Source organism: Stenella coeruleoalba (genome assembly GCF_951394435.1).
Source record: "Stenella coeruleoalba genome assembly, chromosome: 7".
NCBI classification, from domain to species: Eukaryota; Metazoa; Chordata; class Mammalia; order Artiodactyla; family Delphinidae; genus Stenella; species Stenella coeruleoalba.
Window position 1 is genome coordinate 86675278 of NC_137153.1, and position 25105 is coordinate 86700382.

At 41.0% G+C, this 25105-nt stretch overlaps 1 protein-coding gene across 4 annotated transcripts in view; it reads right to left on the reverse strand.

Annotated features, from left to right (window-relative positions):
- Window positions 1-24466, reverse strand: part of GNE (glucosamine (UDP-N-acetyl)-2-epimerase/N-acetylmannosamine kinase) — a 38807-nt gene extending 14341 nt beyond the window's left edge. The window contains exons 1-4 of one of the 4 annotated variants that reach the window (XM_079926394.1): window positions 24372-24466; window positions 18021-18223; window positions 4248-4699; window positions 918-1070 (exon numbers count right to left, since the gene is read on the reverse strand). In XM_079926394.1, coding sequence (XP_079782520.1) covers window positions 918-1070; window positions 4248-4699; window positions 18021-18184 — 769 coding nt within the window. In that variant the 5' untranslated portion in view covers window positions 18185-18223; window positions 24372-24466. Of the gene's footprint in view, window positions 1-917; window positions 1071-4247; window positions 4700-18020; window positions 18224-24161; window positions 24322-24371 lie in introns of those variants that run through there. The other 3 variants (XM_079926397.1, XM_079926396.1, XM_079926395.1) reach the window with 3 other exon arrangements.
- Between the last annotated feature and the right edge of the window lie 639 nt (window positions 24467-25105).

Sequence of the window (25105 nt, forward strand, 5' to 3'; positions counted from 1 at the left end):
CATCTTGGCACTGCAGAGAAGGGATCCTGCCTCCTTTACCAAAAAATGCCTAAGAGCTCAGCAATGAGTGGTATCAGCTAATAATAACCAGTATCTGAAAATCCCTCAGTATCAGGCCCCATTTATATATCCCTACCATTAACCTAAGGTCTTACTAGCACTGGTTCCATCCACCAGTAGGTGATCAATCAGGTTAGGCTTAAGGATCAACTGGTTGGGAGCTAGAGATCGAAATTGCTTAAGCTCAAGATTAAATTAAGGTATAGCTAACATAAATAAGAGAACACGAAATAAAAATAATGGCTATTTTACTGCAGTCAGTAGGATCATTACTTTCCTAGAGACACTCTTTCAGCTTCTAAGGTTTATATCTCTTGGCTATTGCATTTTTTTTAACATCTTTATTGGAGTATAATTGCTTTACAATGGTGTGTTAGTTTCTGCTTTATAACAAATCAGCTATACATATACATATATCCCCATTATCTCCTCCCTCTTGTGTCTCCCTCCCTAGAGTCTGTCATACAGAGTGAAATGAGTCAGAAAGAGAAAAACAAATACCATATGCTAACACATATATATGGAATCTAAAAAAAAAAAAAATAGTTTTGGCTATTGCATTTTCTCGTTGATGGAAACTGGAGGGAAGAGACTAAACATGAAACTAGAATGGAGATTTGAGATTTTTTTTTAAGTATTTATTTCTTTCCTATTAAGTTTCTACTAGACTTAATAATATCACAAACTCCTCAATCTACTGCAAAATCGGTGATCCTTTGAAAATCAGAATGCATTTCAGAATAGAATGGCCTTCAATGATAAGATGAGCAAGATAGGAAGGTCGGTCAAAAGAAGACATAATAGAAACATAAAACTGGAAAGGTAGGTGGCATACTTTCATTTTCAAGTTAAATTACCTGCATCAATATTTGGAAACAGAACTAGGGTCCGCTTGTTAAATGAGATAAGTGCATCCAATGTTAGTTCAAACATTTTTAGGGAATGCTTAATGTCCGTGGTCACAGGGTGCTGTAGTGCAACAATGTAATCTTTAGATTTTACATCATCACCTGTTTAAAGAAAAATCAAACCACATTGCTTCATTAGTTAAGAATCTTAAAGGAGGAAGAAGCAAATTCTAAAAAGCAAGACCCCAAAGTCTATGTTTTAAAATTCTGAGGAAAAAACAATTTGTCACATTCTAATCAGGGCATCCAAATTCGGATCAAAGGATAAGAACTTACAGCAACAAGTCCAAGGATTCTTCAGGGAACTTAACGTTTTACAAAGGTGCTTGCTACCACAAACAAAATACATAATTTTAAATAGTAGACACTAGACTTCATTGTCTTAAAGTTCACAATATTTCAAAGCGTTAGAAAAATGTGACTCTTCCCAATTTCTAACTAGTGTTTCTAATGAATTATCAGCAATATTAATGAGTAATAATGTGTTGCAAATCAGGGCATTTAGAGATTGATTGAGCATGAAATAAATTTCGTATAATGCATAGGCATTTCCCCACTATCGCCCACCAGATTCAACAAACCACCAGTGTTTCTAACTCTGTTCAAAGGCCTAGAAAGGCTTCACTCATCCCCAGGCTGGGATCCCAAGGACAGTTCCTCAGCAAAAATGTAAAGTGTAAAAGATTTGGATGGACAGTGCCATGCCAAATAACACAAAGAATTCTGCAACAGGGCCTATATTATCCTATAAAACTGAAGATGAGCTCTACTCACTTATTTTGTTTGTTTGTTTTGTTGTTTTCTTCTACTCTTTTTTTTTTTTTTTTTTTTTGTTGCGGTACATGGGCCTCTCACTGTTGTGGCCTCTCCCGTTGCGGAGCACAGGCTCCGGACGCACAGGCTCAGCGGCCATGGCTCACGGGCCCAGCCGCTCCGCGGCATGTGGGACCTTCCCGGACCGGGGCACGAACCTGTGTCCCCTGCATCGGCAGGCGGACTCTCAACCACTGCGCCACCAGGGAAGCCCCCTACTCACTTATTTTTAATGAAAGAATATATTTATTTGTGATATTAATTTTAATGATCAACTTTATCATGAATTATGTTTATCATTAATCCAAATTCAATCAGTAGCAGTTACTTTTTTAAATTTATTAATTTTTTTTGTGTGTGGTACATGGGCCTCTCACTGTTGTGGCCTCTCTCGCTGCGGAGCACAGGCTCCAGACGTGCAGGCTCAGCGGCCATGGCTCACGGGCCCAGCTGCTCCGCGGCATGTGGGATCTTCCCGGACCGGGGCACAAACCCGTGTCCCCTGCATCGGCAGGCGGACTCTCAACCACTGTGCCACCAGGGAAGCCCAGCAGTTACTTTTTATGATTTAATGGTAACAGAAATTTTTTACTAAGAATCTTCAGTAGTATTTGATTTAAAAGACTACAGGCTCCAAAATTTTATTTTAAAAAATGACTGGTCCCATATCATGTTCTAAACTGGGGGTGGGGTGGGGATATAATTACTAAATTTTTGTTCAAAGTAGTAAAAAGAACAGTGAAAAAGAAAACACAGAGCGATGAGCTGGAGCTACCCATCCCTGGCAATAATACATTTTGTGCAAAGCCTGCACCTGGTCCTCGATGTATGACTTCTGACATTTATCTGCCTTTGTCTCCAGAACTCAGCAGCTTCAGCCCTTCCACACAACCGTTTCCATTACGGTACCATTACTTGGTTTTGGGTCAAAAAGTTCTATATTTACTGTGGTATTTCTTTCAATATTAGGAATGTAACATGTCTTTTTAACTTTGCTAATATTTTTATTAGGACTGTTATTTATTAATGTTCTGGTTACAAAGCTGCATGTTCTGAGTGGCTTACTCAATACTATTTTTCTTATAAGCAGAAGGATAACGTCAGAAATTGCAGGTTGAGAAGCAGGTACAGGCTTTGCACAAAAGGTATTATTGCCAGGGACAGGTGGCTTTGGCTCAATGTCTTTTTCCCCCCCACTGGTTTAAAAAAAAATCTAGTTTTTGCTATTTCGTCATTCTTCTTTTCACAAACTGCTTAAAAGGTTCCAAGGAGAACCTTAAGCCCTGCAAGTACAATTTTGCTGTATTCTGCTTTATAAGGGTTATTTTCTATTCATTACAAGTTTTTCAGAAATACAAAGTTTTTCAGAAGACATAGTGAGCTAACACTATAATCAGAACAGAATGCAAGAATGTTTACTTAGAAGCATGCAGAAAGGGGAGACTGAAGAGACAGAAGCCTGTTCCATCAGCATTATCTTGACAGGTTCCCTGATAGCTATGAATCTGTCCAAGGATAAGAAATATATAGAATGGATTAACTTATATAGTAGAAAAACCCAATTTATTTCCTGTTCTAATGTGATCTGGATTTAAAATATACACAATCACTTTGATTACACAATCACCAAATTAATTTACTATTAACTTCATTATTCAACAGATCTACCTCTTCACAGAGGAAAGTCCTAAATACCTAAATAGACGATTAGTCCTGATTGGCCTTCTAAATAGTACTCTCACTATAAATTAACTAATAGACATTGTGTGTAAACCTATTTTCTTTGCCTCTGAGTAGCAAAAATAATTTCCAGGAATCTAGATCATTGATCATTGAAGATTTCAGACCTTAAGGCTTACTTACAGAGGTAACAATCTCTAATGGTACAACTATGACTTCTGCTTTTTAATAATAATCATAATCCCTTATAACTGCTTTCAACATCCATTATCTCATCTGAGTATTCCAACAAGCCCATAAGAAAGGCATTAAAATTAAAAATAACAATTTGTTTCATTGAGCTAAAAAGCAAAATAAAGGAAAAAAAAACCTTAATTCTACTAACCAGAAGTGAATATTATAAATGACTTGGTGCACATACTTACCGACCTTTCTACGTTACTGTTTTTATAAAAATGTATCATTATACGTATAATTTTATAGCTTCCTTTTTTTTCCTTTTTGATATATCAGGATCGGTCCCTGTAACTAATATTCACCTATAACATTATATTTAATGGATTAAAAGCATTCCATTTAAAAAATTCAATCCATTAAGTCTATTTTATAGAAAAGGTGAGTCTCAGAGAGGTGAAGTCATACCATTGGGCGAGATCTATGAACTAAAAACCTTGGCCTTCTGATTGCTAATGGAACATTCTACCCACAGTAGTTTCCAAAGGACAGAAGCATACCCGAACTTTCGGACAAAAGCAACCATTAGACTGAATGAAGTCTGATACATACCTAACCACATCCGAATGATGCTCATGTAGTCTTTGTTCTTGGCGGAGAGAAGTTTGTCATAGGAAGGGCAGCCTGCCAACAAGATGCGATCATGGTCCTCACACATGGATATCAGGTGTTGCTCTGCACTTCGGGTGCAGCACACATGATAATGAGCCAGTTTCGTTATAGCGTGTCTGATAGAGTCGTCAATGGTCCCACTGACTTCCCCCCCTTCAATGTGAAGGATTCGGATGTTCATCAAGGCAGCAGACGTAGCCAGAGCCAGGGCATCAAACCTGTCTCCATGAACAATCATGATATCAGGCTTCAGGCGGTTAAGAACATCTGGTAGCTTCACAAGGGCCAGGCCCACTGACTCCACCATGGCTGCCTCATCTTCCCCTCTGACAATTGTGTGTAGTCTGGTGTTAATGTCAAAGTCATCTTGTTCAATCATGCGATATGTGTTTCTAAAGCAGGAGAGAAATAACAATGTGAGAGCATGTTCTTAAGTATAGGGCTATAAAAACATCAACATTAACCCTGAAGGGAGAAATATTTCACAAAATTTCCTTGTTAAAATAAATGAACTGAAGTGTAACTTACACACAAAAATAAAAGCACAGACCATAAATATACAGATCACTTAATTAATTTTTCTACACAAACACCCCTCTAGCCACCACCCAGATCAACATATCCCGCACCTGGGAGGTCTCACTTGTGCCCCCTTCAGTGAGCACCTGGAGGGAGAAATATTGGAGGGAGAATGTTTTTATCAGGAAAAGAGAGAGTAAATTTTACAGTGGTCACAACTATTTCTTTCTTTTTTAAAATATATATAAATTTTTAAAAAGAAATATGCTACTTAATAGAAAAAAATTACTTATAAAAGCAGAGCTCATTAAAAAAAGTAGTATGGAACCAGGATACCTGACATGTCACTATAATATAAATTTCTGAATGATGGAAATTATCTCCTGAATTCTCTTTGTATGTTACCATTAATGCAGCATAATTCTGACTGGGGTGAAAATGTAGGTTTTTAAATTGGCTGTGAAATGCAGTTTCAGGTCTGTTTCATGCTTCAGTAACAACAGCAATTCTCAATGCCTTAAAGTTTCCTGCCTGTTATGACTAGATTTTAAAAGATCCGACTTTTTTTTTCTAAATATACATTTATTGTTTAAAAATTGGAAAACACAGAAAATTATCATGCATAAACCTACCACTCGGCAATATCAGTATTACCATTTTGATTTCTTTCTAGCCATTTTATGCATAGTATTTCAACATGGTTGAGAACACATCATAGTACAATTCTGTAATCTAGTTAATCCATTTAACACTATATTTTCTCAGATCATGAAGGATTCTTTACATACATCATACTGATGCCTTAGTAGTCATTTTATAGATTCCTTTGGATTTTCCTACAAAAGCTATGATGTCATCTGTAAATAAAGACAATCTTGTGCCTTTATTTATATCTCGTTTCATTGCACTGGCTGTTACATGCAGTACACAGAGAAGGGTGAAAGTGGATGTCCTTACCTTGTTACCAATCTTTGGAGAAAAGCACAAATTTTATGTTAGCTATAGGTTTTTCACAGGTGGTCTTTATCAGACTGAGGAATTTCCTTTCTATTCCAAGTTTGCTAAAGGTTTTACCATAACTAGTTGTTGAATTTTGTCAAATGCTTTTTTAATATCTATTGAGATGAATGTGTTGGTCCCCCCACCCACCGCCTTTTTTCTTAATTGGGGTATAGTTGTTTTACAATGTTGTGTTAGTTTCTACTGTACAGTGAAGTGGAGTTTCCTGTGCTATAGAGCAGGTTCTCATTAGTTATCTATTTTATACATATTAGTGTATATATGTCAATCCCAATATCCCAATTCATCCCACCCCCACTTTCCCCCCTTGGTGTCCATAAGTTTGTTCTCTACATCTGTGTCTCTATTTCTGCCTTGCAAACTGGTTCATCTGTACCATTTGATTTCCCACTTTACTCTGTTAATACGTGAATCACACTAATTGATTTTCAAATGTTAAATCAATCTTGAATTCCTGAGATAAACCCACTTGGTCATGACGTATTATCTGTTTTTGTATATTGCTGGATATGATTTGCTAATTTTTTGTTTAAAATTTTTATGTCTAATTCATGAGGGATACTGATCTGAATTTTCTTATAATGTCTTTCTCAGGTTTTGATATCAGGATTATGCTGACCTTATTAAATAATCTAGGAAGTCCCATGGCTCCTCTATTTTCTGAAAAAGTTTATATAGGATCTTAAAAGTTTGATAGAATTCAAAAGTGCAGCCAACTTGGTAGGAAGTTATTTTTATAGGAAGTGTTTGATAATGAATTCAATTTCTTTAATATAGAGCTATCGAGATTTTCTGTTTTTTTCTGTCAATTTTGGTAAGTGGTGTTTTTCAAGGAGTTTGTCCATTTCATCTAAATTGACTGTCAAATTTACTGGCCTAATATTCTCCTTTTATTCTTTTAATGGCTGTAACATCAAGATGATATCCTCTTTGTTATCCTATATTGGTAAATACTGTGTTCCCTTTTTCTTGTTCTGCAGGAGCTTGTCAATTTTATTATTTTAAAGAAATAACTTTTGCCTTGATTAATTTTCTCTACTGTTTAATCTACTCTTACATTTCATTGATTTCCACTCTACCGTTCCTCCCTTCTACTTACTTTGGGCTTAATTTTCTTTTTCCTGTTTGTTAAAGTGGAAATGGATCCTTGACTCTAAATTTCTCTTTTTTCACGTAAGTATTTAAAGCTATAAATTTCCCCATAAGCACTGCTTAATCTATACCCACAAATTTTGAAATACTGTAATATTTGTTTTTAATTTAAATTTATTTATTTATTTTTGACTGCATTGGGTCTTCGTTGCTGTGCACGGGCTTTCTCTAGTTGCAGTGAGCAGGGGCTACTCTTCATTGCAGTGCGCAGGCTTCTCACTGCAGTGGCTTCTCTTGTCGCGGAGCATGGGCTCTCAGTGCACGGACTTCAGTAGTTGTGGCTCATGGGCTCTAGAGCGCAGGATCAGTAGTTGTGACACACAGGCTTAGTTGCTCTGTGGCACATGGGATCTTCCCCGACCAGGGCTCGAACCCATGTCCCCTGCATTGGCAGGTGGATTCTTAACCACTGCACCACCAGGGAAGTCTGATATACTGCAATATTTATTATCCAATTCAAAACATTTTCTAATTTCCCTTAGGATTTCTTGTTTGACCCCTAAGCTTAAAACTCAACAATAAAAAACCCGATTTAAAAATGGGCTAAAGGGGCTTCCCTGGTGGCACAGTGGTTAAGAGTCCGCCTGCTGTTGCAGGGGACGCGGGTTCGTGCTCCGGTCCAGGAAGATCCCACATGCCGCGGAGTGGCTGGGCCCATGAGCCAGGGCCACTGAGCCTGCACGTCCGGAGCCTGTGCTCCGCAACGGGAGAGGCCACAGCAGGGAGAGGCCCGCGTATTGCAAAAATAAATAAATAAATAAAAATAAAAATAAAAATGGGCTAAAGGGCTTCCCCGGTGGCACAGCGGTTAAGAATCCGCCTGCCGGGCTTCCCTGGTGGCGCAGTGGTTGAGAATCTGCCTGGCAATGCAGGGGACATGGGTTCGAGCCCCGGTCTGGGAAGATCCCACATGCCACAGAGCAACTAGGCTCGTGAGCCACAACTACTGAGCCTGCGCGTCTGGAGCCTGTGCTCCGCAACAAAAGTGGCCACGATAGTGAGAGGCCCACGCACCGCAATGAAGACTGGCCCCCGCTCACCACAACTAGAGAAAGCCCTCACACAGAAACGAAGACCCAACACAGCCAAAAATTAAAAAATAAATTTAAAAAAACATTGAAATAAATCACATTTCACTTTAAAAAAAAGAATCCGCCTGCCAATGCAGGGGACATGGGTTCGAGCCCTGGTCCGGGGAGATCCCATGTGCTGCGGAGCAATGAAGCCTGTGCGCCACAACTACTGAGCCTGCGCTCTAGAGCCTGCGCGCCACAACTACTGAGCCTGAGTGCCACAACTACTGAAGCCCATACTAGAGCCCATGCTCTGTAACAAGAGAAGCCACTGCTATGAGAAGCCCGCGCACCACAATGAAGAGTAGCTCCCGCTCGCCGCAACTAGAGAAAGCCCGCGCACAGCGAAGAAGACCCAACACAGCCAAAAATGAAAAAAAATAAATTTACTTAAAAATAAATAAAAATGGCCTAAGACCTTAACATACACCTCACCAAAGATGATATAAGGATAGCAAATAAGCATATGAAAAGATACTCCACATTATATGTCATCAAGGAAATGCAAATTAAAACGAGATACTGCTACACACCTATTAGAATGGCCAAAATCCAGAACACTGACAACACTAAATGCTGGCAAGGATGTGGAGCAACAGGAACTCTCATTCACTGTTGCGGGGAATACAAAATGATACAGCCACTTTGGAAGACAGTTTGGCAGTTTATTGCAAAAGTAAACACGCTCTTACCATACGATCTAGCAATCATGCTCCTTCGTTTACCTAAACGAGCGGAAAACTTATGTCACACAAAAATCTGCAAAATGAATGTTTATAGCAGCTTTATTCATAATTGCCAAAACTTGGAAGCAACCAAAATATCCTTCAGTAAGGGAATGGAGAAATAAACTATCATACATCCACACAATGGAATATCATTCAGTGAAAAAAGAAATGACTATCAAGCTATGAAAATACATGAAGGAAACTTCAATGCGTATTACTAAATGAAAGAAGCAAATCTGAAGAGGCTACATAATATGTGATTCCAACTATATGACATTCTGGAAAAGGCAAAAATCTATGGAAATGGTGAAAACATCACTGATTGCCAGGAGACTGTTGGGGGGAAGGGATGAATAGGTAGAGGAGAAGACTTGGGGGGCAGTGAAATGACTCTGTGTGATACTATAATGGTAGATACATGCCATTATACATTTGTCCAAACCCAGAGAACTTACACCACCAAGCTGAATCCTAATGTAAACTATGGACTTTGGGTGATAACAGTGTGTCAGTGGAAGTTCATCAATTGTAAAAAACGTACCACTGAAGTGTGGTAGGGGATGTTGATAATGGGGATGCTATGCATGTATAGGGGAAGAGAGGTATACAGGAAACTTCTGTACCTTCTGCTCAATTTTGCTGTTAGAGCTAAAACTGTTCTAAAAAATTAGGTCTATTTTTTAAAGACATTCTTTCTTTTATATATATGCATGTACTTTACCATTTCTAGTCACTCCTTTCTGTAGATCTAAGTTCCCAACAGGTATCATTTCTCTTCAGTTTGAAGAATCTGCCGTAGCATTTTTTTGTAGTATATACCTGATGGTGATAATTTGCTTAGCTTTTCTCTTCAACTTTATTTTTGAAAGATATTTTCACAGATAAAAAATTCTGGGTTAACAGGAGTTATTTTTCCCCCTTTGAGCACATTAAAGATGCTCCACTGTCTTCTGGCCTCCACTGTCAGACAGTGAGTTAGTTAGTTATCATTCATATCATTGTTCCCCTGTAAGAAATGTAATTTTTGTCTTGTTGCTTTCAAGATTTTCTTGTTTTCAGCAAATTGACTATGATTTTGTCTACAGGTAGTTTTCTTAGTATTTATCTGTTAGGGGTTGTTGACCTTTCTGGATCTGTACATCGATGTTTTTTCGTTTGTTTTTTTACCAAATTTGGAAACCTCTGGCCAGTATTTCTTCTAAGATTGCAACATAGCTTTAATTCTGAGACTGTCCCGCCTACAGAATGTTCATACCTAACTGTTTGAATCAGGAACCAGAATCAGAATTCCCTTGAAATAGCATCTCAAAAAACAAAACACTATGTCCCATAACACCAAATATACTTGAAGAATTTGCTAAGCCCTGAATTAAACTGAAATATTGAGTTTATTTTTAAACTAAGTTCTGTATTAAACATGTATTAAACAAACATGTTTTAAGTATTTAGTCTGAACTGCTGCCAAACTTGAACATTTTCAAAAACTATGGGACTGTAACAAAACTAGGCCACCGATATAATCTCTAAATGAAATTAGACTTGATCCAGTGCATTTGTCTTAAGTCCCCAAACTGAACCTCTTCACAGCAGTAGGGGCTGTCATGGTACCCACACCACCACAACCAATCTTCTCATTAATCTTTACTGATAGTATCTCTCCTCCTCCTCTTAAATAACCTTGTCTCTAATTTGGAAGCATCATTCTTAGATGAAAATCAGTTGAATGATCTATCGGTTGTTGTTTTCTGATTATTTTTCTTTGTGCTGTTGCATATTAAAAGTATAAAGAAATATGATTAGCAGTTCTCAAACTTCACCTCTCCAATAGCAGAAGGAATCTGATCCTTGAGGGATTTAAGTTTTCTCCTCAGCTTTTACATTTGGGATGGTCCCCCTACCATGTCTCTTCCTGCAGAAAAATGCTCAGACAGCTGCATAAAGAGTGCCAACTATCTGCTGTCTTGAGATACCAAAGTTATGCATAATTGTGCTGAAGATACTTATTCTGTTAGAGTCAACTAGACTTAAAAATTACTCAATTCCTCCAGAGAAGATACTCCCACCTCCACAATTAATTAGCATGTTTGACAGTCTTATTCTAAGTTTTTCACCTTAATTTGTTTTTATTTTCACTTTCTATCCAGCACAACTTCCTTTAGTTATTAGAATATTAATCCTTCTGAGTCTACGACAGTCATTTTTAACCCTCTCTAAATGAGAAACTAGTTGGTCTGGGAAAGTCTTCACAATGCAATGAGCACAAGTTGAGCACACAGTGCAGGGCACTCTATCTGTGTTAAATACTGTGTGTTGAGAGAGAGAAAGAAGAGAGAGAAAGAAGGTTATTTACTTACACACACAGAAAAGAAAGTACAGCAGATTTTTGCATGCATGACTTTAAAATTCTCAAGCATTCCTGAAATACCAAGTCATGGAGTCATGAAGTCATGTGCAATTTTGCTAAGCATGAATTTGAATCCCACCTATTTGACATTAACCTTACTAGGAGAGCAAGTCACTTAGCTAATGATTAAGCCAACCTTTCAGACCAAAATACAACATTGTTCCCATCATTTTCTTCATGTTTCTGTGGGGGAAATACCATAGAGCAAGGTCTCTCAATGTCAGCAGTATTGACATTTTAGGCCAGACAGATTCTTTGTCGTGGAGGGCTGACCCATGAACTGTAGGATGTTTAGAAACATCCCTAGCCTCTTAAAAAAATGTGCTGAGATCGGATCAAACTGGAGGAGTAGGATGTGGAGTTCACCTTCTCCACAAATATGGGATTGGCCAAAAAGTTCATTTGGGTTTTTCCGTAACATCTTATGGAAGATATTACAGAAAATACATATCAAAATGTTTAAATCAAAATATATCTACATGTGGAACGATTCTCACAAAACATCTACTGAATGCTGGCAGAAGACCTCAGACTTCCAAAAGGGCAAGAAAATCATGTAATTGGGGAGGACAAAAGAAAAAAGAAAAATAAAGAGAGAAAGGAATCAGGATGGGACCTGCGCCGCTGGGAAGGACCAGTAAAAAAAGGAAAGGTTTCCACACACTGGGAAGTCCCCTCACTGGTGGGGAGATCAGCCGGGATGGGAGGGGGAACTTCAGAGCCTCAGAAGAGAGCGCAGCAACCGGCCTGTGGAGGGTAGAAGGGAGAGAGACCTGCACCAAATGTCAGTGCTGCTGCCCGACACTCCCCAGCCTGAGACGCTGGTCTGCTGGGCCAGGTGGGGGCTGGGATCTGAGGCTCAGGATTCAGAGGTCACTCCCCGGGGAGAGGACTGGGGTTGGCTGCGTGGAGACAGCCTGAGGGGACTAGGGTGTCGTATGGGAGAAGGCCTGGGCCCGCCAGAGAGGCAGGGTGCCATTGCTGGGTGGCACACAAGGAGACGGGCGGGACCACCATAGGAGCTTCTTTCTCTGCTCACACACTAGCCAGCAGCAGGGCACTGCCTACATGAGCCCCAGGGGTAGGCGAGAGCCTCCACTACCATCTCGGACTCTAGAAGCAGGCACAGACCGCTGCTGCCGCTGAGGGTCCTGTGAGCAGGCGCTGGTCACTGCCCCCACCTTCCTGGGAGCGTGCGTGGCCTGCTGCCACTGCTGCCAAGAATCCCTCGACCAGGTGCCACCCGCTGCCCCCACCTTCCCAGGAGCGCACACGGGCCGTACACCTGCACACCCCCTATCAAGGGGATAACAGTGAGCACATGCTGAAGAAAGAGATGGCAAGCATCCAAACTAAAAACAGCCCTCACACCAAAAAAAATTAAATCCACACAAGCTATGCAGGGACGCTGCCACATATAAATAGCCCTCCAAGACCAGGGTAGATAATTTTCCACCTAAACTCACAGAGTAAAAGAAATATAAGCAAAATGAAGAAGGAGAGAAAGCACTCCCAGTTAAAAGACCAAGAGTATTCCCCTGAAAGAACAAACAATGAAACAGACCTCTTCAGTCTAACAGACACCAAGTTCAAAAAGGAGGTAATGAAAATACTGAAGGAATTAAGAAAGGCTATCACAGAAATGCAGAGTACTGTAAAAAGGAACTAAAAACTATAAGGTGGAGCCCAGAAAAATTAGAAAGTTCATTTGCCGAGATGAAAGCTAAGCTAAAAGCAAAGAATAGCAGGATGAATAATGCAGAAGAAAGAGTAAGTGATTTGGAAGATAGAATAATGGAAATTACCCAATCAAAACAGCAGACAGAAAGCCAACAACAACAAAAAAACGAAGAAAGCAATATAAGAGACCTATGGGATAATATACAGCATGCCAATCTATGTATAATAGGAATTCCAGAAGAAGAAGAAAGAGAAAAGGGGATTGAAAATGTATTTGAAGAAATTATGGCTGAAAACTTCCCAAACCTAAAGAAGGAAACAGATATCCAGATATAGGAAGCACAGAGGGTCCCAAACAAGATGAACCCAAACAGAGCTACACCAAGACATATCATAATAAAAATGGCAAAAGTTGGGGCTTCCCTGGTGGCGCAGTGGTTGAGAGTCCGCCTGCCGATGCAGGGGACACGGGTTCGTGCCCTGGTCCGGGAGGATCCCACATGCCGCGGAGTGGCTGGGCCCGTGAGCCATGGCCGCTGAGCCTGTGCGTCCGGAACCTGTGCTCCACGACGGGAGAGGCCACAACAGTGAGAGGCCCGTACCGCAAAACAAAAAACAAAACAAAACAAAACAAAATGGCAAAAGTTAGAGAGAGGATTCTAAAGGCAGCAAGAGAAAAACAAAGAGTTAATTACAAGGGAACCCTCATAAAGCTATCAGCTAGTTTATCTACAGAAACACTGCAGGCCAGTAGGGAGTGGCAAAGTACATTCAAAGTCTTGAAAGGGAAAAATCTGCAACCTAGAATACTCTACCCAGCAAGATTATCATTTGGGAGAAGAAATAAAGAATTTCTCAGACAAGCAAAAACTAAAAGAATACAGCAATACTAAACCTATCCTAAAAGGAATATTGAAAGGTCTTCTCTAAATAGAAAAGAAGCAAGAAGATATAGGAAGGAGGAAATCACAGTAGGAAAGTAAATCACTTAAGCCAATATACAGATTTTTTTTAAAAAGCCTATTTGTGAAAGTGACGATAAACACAAGGAACGGCAAAAGGATAAACGTGAAGTTGTAAAAAAGGAAATCAAAATCACAAAATGTGGGGAAGGAGAGTAAGAAAATGTAGATTGCTTTTTTTTTTTAAGAATGTGTCTGATCCTATATGACTATCAGTCTAAAGCAAGCAAATATAGGAAGGGGTTAACATACTTGAAAAACAGGGCAACCACAGATCACAAACATAAAACAGATTCACAAAACCAAAAAGAAGAAAACACAAGCATAAAAGAAAAGGAAATCATCAAACCATTAAAGGAAAAAGAAAGGAACAAAGAAGAAACATAGAATCAACTGGAAAACAAGGTTTAAAATGGCAATAAATACATATGTATGAATAATTACCTTAAATGTCAATGGGCTGACTGCTCCAATTGAAAGACACAGAGTGGCAGACTGGATTAAAAATCAAGGGCCAACAATACACTGCCTACAAGAGACCCACCTTAGGGCAAAGGACACACATCGATTGAAAGTGAGGGGATGGAAAAAGATGTTTCATGCAAACAGAAATGACAAGAAAACAGGAGTTGCAATACTCATATCAGACAAAACAGACTTTAAAACAAAGGCCATCAAGAAAGATAAAGAAGGACACTATATAATGATAAAAGGATCAATACAAGAAGAGGATTTTACACTTGTCAACATATGTGTACCTAACATAGGAGCACCCAAATACTTAAAACAAATATTAACAGACATAAAGGAAGACATTGATGGGAATACAATAATAGTAGGAGACTTTTGGGTTTTTTTTTTGCGATACGTGGGCCTCTCACTGTTGTGGCCCCTCCCGTTGCGGAGCACAGGCTCCAGACACGCAGGCTCAGCGGCCATGGCTCATGGGCCCAGCCACTCCGCGGCACGTGGGATCTTCCCGGACCGGGGCATGAACCCGTGTCCCCTGCATCGACAGGCGGACTCTCAACCACTGCACCACCAGGGAAGCCCTATAGTAGGAGCCTTTAACACCCCACTCACATCAATGCACAGATCTTCTACACAGAAAATCAATAAGGCAACAGAGATCCTAAATGATACAATAGAACAAGTTTGACTTAACTGATATTTTCAGGACAGTTTTTACATCCAAAAAACCCAGAATACACATTCTTTTCAAGTGCACATGGAACACTCTCTAGGATTGACCACATACTAGGGCACAAAACTCACCTCGGGACTTCCCTGGTGGCGCAGTGGTTAAGAATCCGCCTGTCAATGCAAGGGACACGGGTTCAAGCCCTAGTCCAGGAAGATTCCCACATGCCGTGGAGCAACTAAGCCCATGTGCCACAGCTACTGAGCCTGCACTCTAGAGCCCATGAGCCACAACTACTGAGCCCGCATGCCACAGCTACTGCAGCCCACACCCCTAGAGCCTGTGCTCCACAACAAGAGAAGCCACTGCAATGAGAAGCCCGCGCACCACAGCAAAGAGTAGCCGCCGCTCACTGCAAGTGGAGAAAGCCTTGGTGCGGCCGCAAAGACCCAACACAGTCAAAAATAAATAAATAAATATTTTAAAAAAACAAAAAACAACTCACCTCAACAAATTTAAAAGTATAGAAGTTACTTCAAGCATCTTCTCTGACTACAAAGGCATGAAACTAGAAATCAACCACAGGAAAAGAAATGAGAAAAAAACAATTACATGGAGACTAAACAACATGCTACTAAAAAACCAATGAGTCAATAAGGAAATCAAAACGGAAATTTAAAAATACCGTGAGACAAATGACAATGAATACACAACCATACAAAATCTACGGGATGCAGCAAAAGCAGTTCTTAGAGGGAAGTTTATAGCAATACAGGCCTTCTTCAAAAAAACAAGAAAAACCTCAAATAAACAACCTAACCTACCACCTAAAAGTATTAGAAAAAGAAGAACAAACAAAACCTAAAGTCAGCAGAAGGAAGGAAATAATAAAGATCAGAGAGGAAATAAATAAAATAGAGATTAAAAAATAGAAAAAAATCAATACAACCAAGAGTTGGTTCTTTGAAAGGGTAAACAACATTGACAAACCTCTGGCCAGGCTCACCAAGAAAAAAAGAGAGAGAACCCAAATAAACAAAATAAGAAAGGAAAAAGGAGAAATCTCAAATGATACCACAGAAATACAAAAAACCATAAGAGAACACTATGAAAAATTATTTGCCAACAAATTTGACCACCTAGAAGAAATGGACAACTTTCTAGAAACATACAGCCCACCAAAACTGAATCAAGAAAAAGTAGATAATTCAGGGAACTCCCGGGTGGTCCAGTGGTTAGGACTTGGCACTTTCACTGCCACGGCCCAGGTTCAATCTCTGGTCGGGGAACTAAGATCCCACAAGCCGCATGGTGTGGCCAAATAAATTAAATTAAATTAAATTAAATATGGCACAAATGAATCTATCTACAAGACAAAAACAGACTCACAAACATAGAGAACAGATTTGTGGTTGCCTAGGGGGTGGGGGGGGAGGGAGAGGGATGAACTGGGAGTTTGGGGTTAGTAGATGCAAACTATGACATTTAGAATGGACATGCCACAGCAACTAAGCCCGTGCACCACAACTACTGAGCCTGTGCTCTAGAGCCCATGAGCCACAACTACTGAGCTCGCGTGCCACAACTACTGAAGCCTGCGCGCCTAGAGCCCGTGCTCCGGAACAAGAGAAACCACCGCAATGAGAAGCCCGCACACCACAACAAAGAGTAGCCCCTGCTCGCTGCAACTAGAGAAGCCCCGCATGCAGCAACGAAGACCCAACACAGCCATAAATAAACAAATAAATAGATAAATAAAACAAAACTCAAGATACAAAAGCTTGTACAGTGAAAAGGCTACTTCTCACTTCTGTTTTACCAGTTATCCAGTTCTTCTCCCCAGAAGCAACCAATTTCTTGTGCTAGAATGCACTGTAGACATACATTTCCATTAAGTACTAGTCAAGTTTCCATTTCAGCAGTCTCACCTGACAAATACTACCTTCCCCGCTTAATTACTGTGGTAGGCAGATAAGAAACCTACCACAATCTCCTTGAAAGCCTCTCCCCGACTAGTCTTCTGCCAAACTTTTCTCACAGAAGTAAAAGAACACACTTAGACTTTCCCCTCAGGCTCTAGCTAAAATTTCTCCTTTACTTTGTCCTATCTCTGTTCAATAATGTAAGAAAACCCAAGTGGATTTTCTTAGACAGCCAGAATTCATTTCACATTTTAAAAATCTGTGAACTTTTGAGCTCTCCATAAGTTTCTTCTCTTGTCTTTAAAAGTATTTTCTTAGAGCAAATTGCTAAACTGGTTTTGGGGGGCAGGTTTTTATTTGTTTTTGCTGTTATTATCTTATTGTTAAAGGACATTTAAAAAGACAATTTTACCTTAACACAAGCTTCTTTCATATTTAATACTTTGGAGGCTGCATTAATGTTTTCATGCCACAAGGGTGTACTAAATGCCACTTTATTACATGTAACAAAATGTTCACCTTTGGTTTATACACCTGCTCCCTCAAAGATTTCCCAAGTTTCGTTTTTCATATTTAGAGTGTGATCAATAACAAACCTAATGTCACCAAAGTAAGAATTAATGGTAACGGTATTATAAAATTCTACTTTATCTTGTGGATCAATTAGATTTTTAAAATCTTGTTCCATATCTACTACTTTATATGCATTTTTAATATAGGATTAGCATTAGAACTCACAAAACAGATTACATAGAATCACATTATAGTCACACAACATATATTTATAAATGGCATTTCCGGATGTAATACCAAATAAAAGTAATAATAATAATAGCTATAATTTACCAACCATCTAACAGGCAGCATCCCTGTATAGATACTTTATGTCACTATCTCCATTCTTCACAATAACCTACAACACAAGTTTTCACTCCATTTTATAACTGAGGAACCTGAGGCTCAGAGATGCTAGGCAACTTCTCCAAGGCTACCTAAAAACTAAGTGGTAGAATTGGGATTTGAAGCCGGGTCCATACAGCTCCAAGACCAAAGTTCTCACCGGTACATCGTGTTGCAATGAAGAATATCGTAAGAAAATGCTTTCATCTTACCCATAGTCATCTATCAGGTGAGAGCCAAGTACCACCACGTCAAGTTCAAAGAACTCAGGTTCCATTTTAATGCCAAACATGATTGGGGCGAGTTTAGAATAATCAGCACGGTTGCAAGTAGCAACACAAACCCGAAGCTTTCGGTTATTCTCCTTCTTCTCCATGACTTGTTTTCTTTTTGAGAGGTTCTTAAAATAGAGTTCCTGAAGTTGCAAAAATAAAAATTAATATCCTATGATAAACCATAATGCAAAAGAATATGAAAAAGAATGTATATATATGTATAAATGAGTCACTTTGCTGTACAGCAGTAATTAATACAACATTGTAGTTCAACTATACTTCAGTAAAAAATAAATTTAAAAGACATTATAGACACAAAAAATAAAAATTCTTTATAATCAGAATGATAGGTCCTAGATATAAACGTAAAATTTTGCCGTCTTAAGTCCTTAAGCACCATTTAGTATAGTGATTCTTAACTTTTCCACCCCGCTTCTGTGTGACACACCCACTGGTATATCAAGTTATGAAATTCCAGCAGACCAACTATGACTCCACCCTTTTCTCTTAAGAAAGCATGCTGGAATGCAATTTAAAAACAGTTTAATATAAATCAACTCTCATTTAAAAGGCAAGCAAACATCAGCTCTTTATTATTAACTAAAAATTACTTGCCATTCCTCACAATTGATCCCAACATACAAGATTAGAGCGAAAGTTTGGTTGAGAACCACTGATCTAGTTCAACTCCCCCACTTACAGAAAGAGAAAAACACAAGTCTTAAGAGAGGAAATTACTTCCCCAACATTCAAGATCACATCCTATAAGCAATGTGAGCTATTCACCCTCATGCTACACACTATATACAAAGCACTGTGATTAGTGCTAAGGAAAAGATGAGTAAGATGAAACAAAAACCCCTACCTTCAAGGCCTCATTAGCATCCATAGCCAGTACCTACACACTTGACAACTCCAAATACCTACCAGCTATCTCCGGTCCCATAGGCACGTCAAAGTCACTGTCCCAAACTGAACTCACTTTCTTTTCCAAATCTGTTCCTCCTTCCTTATTCTCTAACTCTGTTATGAACTTCCATTCATCCAAATGCCTTGCATTCCTTGTCTTCTCTGCTCCTCACCCTGTACCTCCTCAGTCCTGTCAGTTCAACCTCCGGAATGAATATCTTTCAAATCAATCTCCTCTCCATCCCCACCCACCAGAACATCCCCTAGTCCAATCCCTGATCTTAGGTCAGAGCTATTCTAACAGCTGTCAAAGTGGTTTGCCTGTCTCTAGTCTTGCCCTGCCTCCCAAAAACTTCCAGGGTGATCTTTCCAAAGTTTATAAATCTGATTACATTGCTAAACAGGATATACCACCTATGGATAAATTGCAAATTGCTGATCTGGACCTAGTTTATCCTTCCAACCATTTGTCCCCTTACAACTATCCTCACTCTGAACCAAAGCCATGCCAAAGTGCCTGCAGTTCAACCAGTGGGTCTCCATATCTCTGTGCCTTTGTAGATGCAAGCTCCTCTACCTAAAACTTCCTTTCCCTCTTGCCTGGATTCTTCCTCATCCTTTAAAACTCAGGCTAAGTGTCATCTCTTCTGGAAAGCCTTCGCGTAAACCTCAGTTCCTCCTTACTCCACCCCTCTTCGTGGCTGCCTCCCTCTGAGCACTGTGGTCCCATAATATACACATATACTATTGCTCAACTCCTTTGCCCACCCATCCCCCCACAATTCTATACCCTCCTTTCAAAAAGTAAAAACCAGGGGCAAGGGATAAGAGCTATGTTTCAAGGAGCTTTTAAAACTTCCTTATATCAATGTAAAATTTCACTTCACGGACTGATCTCAATGCTTATGTCTCTGGAAGTGTATCAATATTTAGAATTTGCAATCAGGAATCCAGAGAAGCTTGAGTAAGGATGCCAATAAAAGGGAAGCTGCCTTTTCAATCAGGGCAGACTCTGAAACTCAGTGGAAATCTCGTCAGTAGCCTTCTGCTGTTGATATCTCATCTCTCGTAGGCTAGAACTTCTATAATCACACAAATTGCCCATCATTAGGCCCATTCAGAATTTATAATCTCCAGTAAGAGCTAATTCCACCCAATGGAAAGCATTTGTAAGATAGTGAAGCGAGCATTCTGTCAAGTGAGTTGTATTTGTGAGATCTAAGCACTACCTAACCAAAGAGACAAAAATATTTTTCCAAAAACAGTTGTCCTAAGTGTTCTTGTACATAAATCTTTTCCCACTCATCATTAAATGTCATCTGAATAAATTGTTGGTGATATTTAATTTGCTGGGTGAGGCAAAGCAAATCATTCATGGTTGATAAATTTGTATTTATTTTAAGAGAATAGTAAACTTTCCATTGGGCAATTCTAAAATGTTTAGTATTTACCAAGTAACTCAAAGGTTATTATACCAAAACTGAAAGTAAGGTAGCCATATACACAAACTATGAAAAATAAAACAATGTTACTAAGGCCAAAACTTTTTTAAGGAATAAAGTTAAATCTTAGGAAAAAAAATAATAATGGTAAAAATCCTTTGTTAAGAGGAGAATGCTTGGGCTTCCCTGGGGGTGCAGTGGTTGAGAGTCCGCCTGCCGATGCAGGGGACGCGCGTTCGTGCCCCAGTCCGAGAGGATCCCACGTGCCACGGAGCGGCTGGGCCCATGAGCCATGGCCACTGGGCCTGCACGTCCGGAGCCTGTGCTCCATAACGGGAGAGGCCACAACAGTGAGAGGCCCGCGTACAGCAAAAAGAAAAAAAAAAAATTTTATTTAACTTTTTTTTTATTAGGTAGTACATTCACATGGTTTAAAACTGAAAAGGCACAGGAGGCTATAGAGCAAAACGTCTTCTCATCTGTGTTCCCAGACATGTAGTTCTTCTCCCTGAATGCTTAGAATTACTAGTTTCTTATCTATCCTTCTGCAGATAAACTATGCGTATACAAATAAATACACAGTTCTTCACACATATAAATACAAATATATTTTATAAATACATAGAGTGTGTATCATGCAATTAGTAACTTATACTACACTGTTGTTGCATACCTTGTTTTTTAACTGCTCTTAATTATGTTTCTGAATTAAGTGGTAAAATGGGAAAGTTAAAAGGCATTAGAAATATCAAACCTAAAAGTGCAATTTTGAAAATTGCTGGCCATCAACTTTTCAAATATATGTAGGGTTATGAGAGCCCTGGAAGTAAAAATGACCAATGTCACAAACACTTATTGAGAACTGACTCTGTGCAGAGCACTGTAAAGAAAACTGAGAGGGACTTCCCTGGCAGTCCAGTGGTTAAGACTCCACGCTTCCAATGCAGGGGGCGGGGGTTTGATCCCTGCTTGGGGAACCAAGATCCCACATGCCACGTGGCATGGCCAAAAAACAAAACAAAACAAAACAAAAACTGAGAGAGCTGAGAAAGACCTCACCTCTGATTTTTAGGAACTTACAATCTAGTACATGACACCTGGCCACATAATAGATCTTTACCAGTTCACTTTCCCAAACAGAAGCACCAGGAACAAAATTAACAAATTTTCTTTCTCCGCCTAGTATACATTATTATTTGTTCTGTATAAAATGTCATGCCTGGGCTTCCCTGGTGGCGCAGTGGTTGAGAGTCCGCCTGCCGATGCAGGGGACGCGCGTTCGTGCCCCGGTCTGGGAAGATCCCCCCCCAAAAAACAAAAAAAAACCCATTAAAATGTCATGCCCAAGGATCCATTTTTGTTTTTTTTTTGCGGTACGCGGGCCTCTCACCGCTGTGGCCTCTCCCGTTGCGGAGCACAGGCTCGGGACGCGCAGGCTCAGCGGCCATGGCTCACGGGCCCAGCCGCTCCGCGGCATGTGGGATCCTCCCGGACCGGGGCACGAACCCGTGTCCCCTGCATTGGCAGGCGGACTCTCAACCACTGCGCCACCAGGGGAGCCCCCCAAGGATCTACTTTTATACTAAGAACTGTAACCAAAGTCTCCATGATCAGTATGGAATGAATAAATGTGACATAATGGACTTAAACTATGATAGGAGGATTTAAGTTGCATAAAGTGCAATGTAAAACAAGATAAAACTAGCTTCTTTACACACTGGAATCCTAGGCAGCAATGAAAACAAATGGACTATGTCTAAATGTGTCAATACTGATAAACCTCAAAAACATAACATTAGAGGAAAACAGAAAATTCTAAAAAGTTAGATAAAAAAGGGCCATTTTTTAAAATATGTAAAACATTACTGTATGTTGTTTATTGATCTGTAATAAAATTACACAGCAACTAAGGAAAGTAGTTACGTCTGAAGGAGGAGGGAAGGGAAAGGAAAAGAGGGCCTAAAGGGTTTTTGTTGTCTATGTAAACATTTTTAAAATAACATAAGTAGAGGTCTGAAACTAACATGGTAACATGTTAATATGTCTTCAATCTTGATGATTGGTAGAGTGTCGTATTGTTCTGTCCTTTTCGGCATTTTTTTTTTTTTTTTTTTTTTTTTTTTTGCGGTACGCGGGCCTCTCACTGTTGTGGCCTCTCCCGTTGCGGAGCACAGGCTCCGGACGCGCAGGCTCAGCAGCCATGGCTCACGGGCCCAGCCGCTCTGCGGCATGTGGGATCTTCTTGGACCGGGGCATGAACCCGTGGTCCCCTGCAACGGCAGGCGGACTCTCAACCACTGTGCCACCAGGGAAGCCCCCTTTTCAGCATATTTGAAATATTTTATTAAAAACAAGAAATCTTTTAAATGGACACTGAAGCTGCACTGTCCACAGTCCTTAAAGCCTAAAGCTCAGAAAGCAGATGGATTGGATATTTACATCCATTTCACTCAATTCCCTAATAGTTAGTAACCAGAGCCACTAAAACCAGAAAAATACCCGAAAAATACAACTTCACCTTGATCTCACTGGCAATCTCTGAGAACCTGCATTCTCTCAACTCAAGACTGACCATTATTAATACTGACAAAAGGTGAGTGACCCCGTCCAGAAAAATAAATACTGTTGTCCCACTCAACTATAGAAAAAGACAAACACTTGGCTCAAGCAGTCTCTGAGCAGAGGAAACCATCAAAGTAAACAATTGCCAGGCACTGTGTTAAGAGCTTCACAAGCATTAACTCACTTCATCCTCACAGCCCTATCTTATTAGCCCCATTTCACAAATGGGCACAATGAGGTACAGTGAAAACCAATTTACTTGCCCCAAATCACAGTTAACAATTACCAGAACCAAACACCAAATCAGCATTCAAGATAGTGCCCATATCCAGTGTTTGCCTGTGTCTGTTCATTTCATAAACACCCATGAGTGAGAACCTTCCTTATGCCTGGTCCTGCCAGGCACCATGGAAATGAAGGGAACATATGATGTATCACTCTCTTCCCTCAGTGCAGACGGGATGACACAGGAATCAGGAGGGTCTGAAATTCACAACTCTATCCTGAGCTATACTCTGGTGTGACTTCTTCCTGAGCTCCCACAACCGGGTTAACCAGTTATCTCTAAATGCCAAGCTGTACCCCACCCCTCTTCTCCATTAGAATTCCAAAAAAAAAAAAAAACTTTTTCGTGCTTTTTTACAAGTGTGCTCCGGCTTGGAGGGAAAATAAACGCATATCAAGCTTCCAAGAAAGCCCAGACTCAGAATACAGTCAGGGTGGGGCGCAGACCCTCAAGATGATCTTTCAGTCCAACCCTTTACACCCCGGGGCCACTTGTCCGTCACGGAGCTCTCCGCCCTCTCCTGCACACCTCCGTGACTGGATGCTTGCTATCTTTCAGGACAGCCGGTGGGATGGAGTGCAGCTGGCCTCCCTCTAACACCCCGCGCCCCACTCCCGGTTATTCGCCCGGAGCCCGCACTCAACCCGTCTGCTCCACGGGCCAAAGGCTGAGCCCACATAGGAACTAAAGAGCGGCCCTGGCGTGCAGGCCCGCGGGAGACAGAGCCAGGCCCGGGCCGGGTGCGGAGCCTCGGGCCGGGTGCGGAGCCTCTGGCCGGGGAGCTGAGGCCTCAGGGTGCGGGCCCGGAGGCTGCGCTCCCCGAGCCCGCCTCCCCCGAGTCCGCCTCCCCCGAGTCCCCGGCGGGCGCGCGGTTCTCACCAGGCGCCGATCCGCCGTTCCTCCCGCGTTGCCGCTGCCGCCGCCGGGCCTCGTGGACAAGAGCTGAGCGCCACGCCGTAAAGCAGGCTGGCGTGAGACCGCCCCCTTGGCTTCCGCCACTCGGCCCCGCGGGCGATGACGCGCCTCGACCCCAACCCCGCACACCCCGCGCGCCCTGCGTTCCCACCCGAATCTGCCGACGTGCCTTACGTAAGCGGGGACGAATTCTGCGATTGGCTGTGCGAGGAGGCCGGGGCGGGGTGGCGCCTTCCGTGGTCGTGGCACAGCCCCGGGCGGCCGGCCAGTGTCCCGCCCCTGAGGGGCTCGTTTGCGTGCCACGCGAAAGTTCGGAAGCCGAGCGCCGCACGAGGCAATTGTTTTGGCCTTGGGCCCGAGATGCAATTTCTTAACGCCTTCCAGGCACGCAGTCATTTCATAGGCATGACCAAAACAATACGGTCGTCTCGGGGTCGACCCAGAGCCCTGTCCTGAGTGAAGCTGTGCCACTCCAGAACCGTGTCTGCTAGAGGGCTCAGTGGAGTGCTGATGATGACCCAGGCAAGGCAGAGACCAGCTGATCCTTATAATGAGCTCAGCCTCGGCCTCCCCTGCAGGGAACACCCAGGCCTTCCTGCTCCAGGGAGGAGCACAGAGGTGGCCAAGAAACTGTCGGGAAAGGCCTCACACAGCTCCTGATGAAGACTTTCTAATGATCGTTTCGAATTCCTAGTCACCATTGACAAGAAGCTTTGAATTGGTGATACAGAACATTAAAATATTTTTTTTACAACCATTAAAGAATTTATCGCAGGCGAAACTATTTAAACAGCCTAACAATTCACTGACGGTTCTTGCTATAAAGTGAACTTCAAGTCCAATCAAACTTTTGCACTTGATGTATTTCAGTTAATGATGCTTTAATTTGCAGAATAGTTGTGAACTGT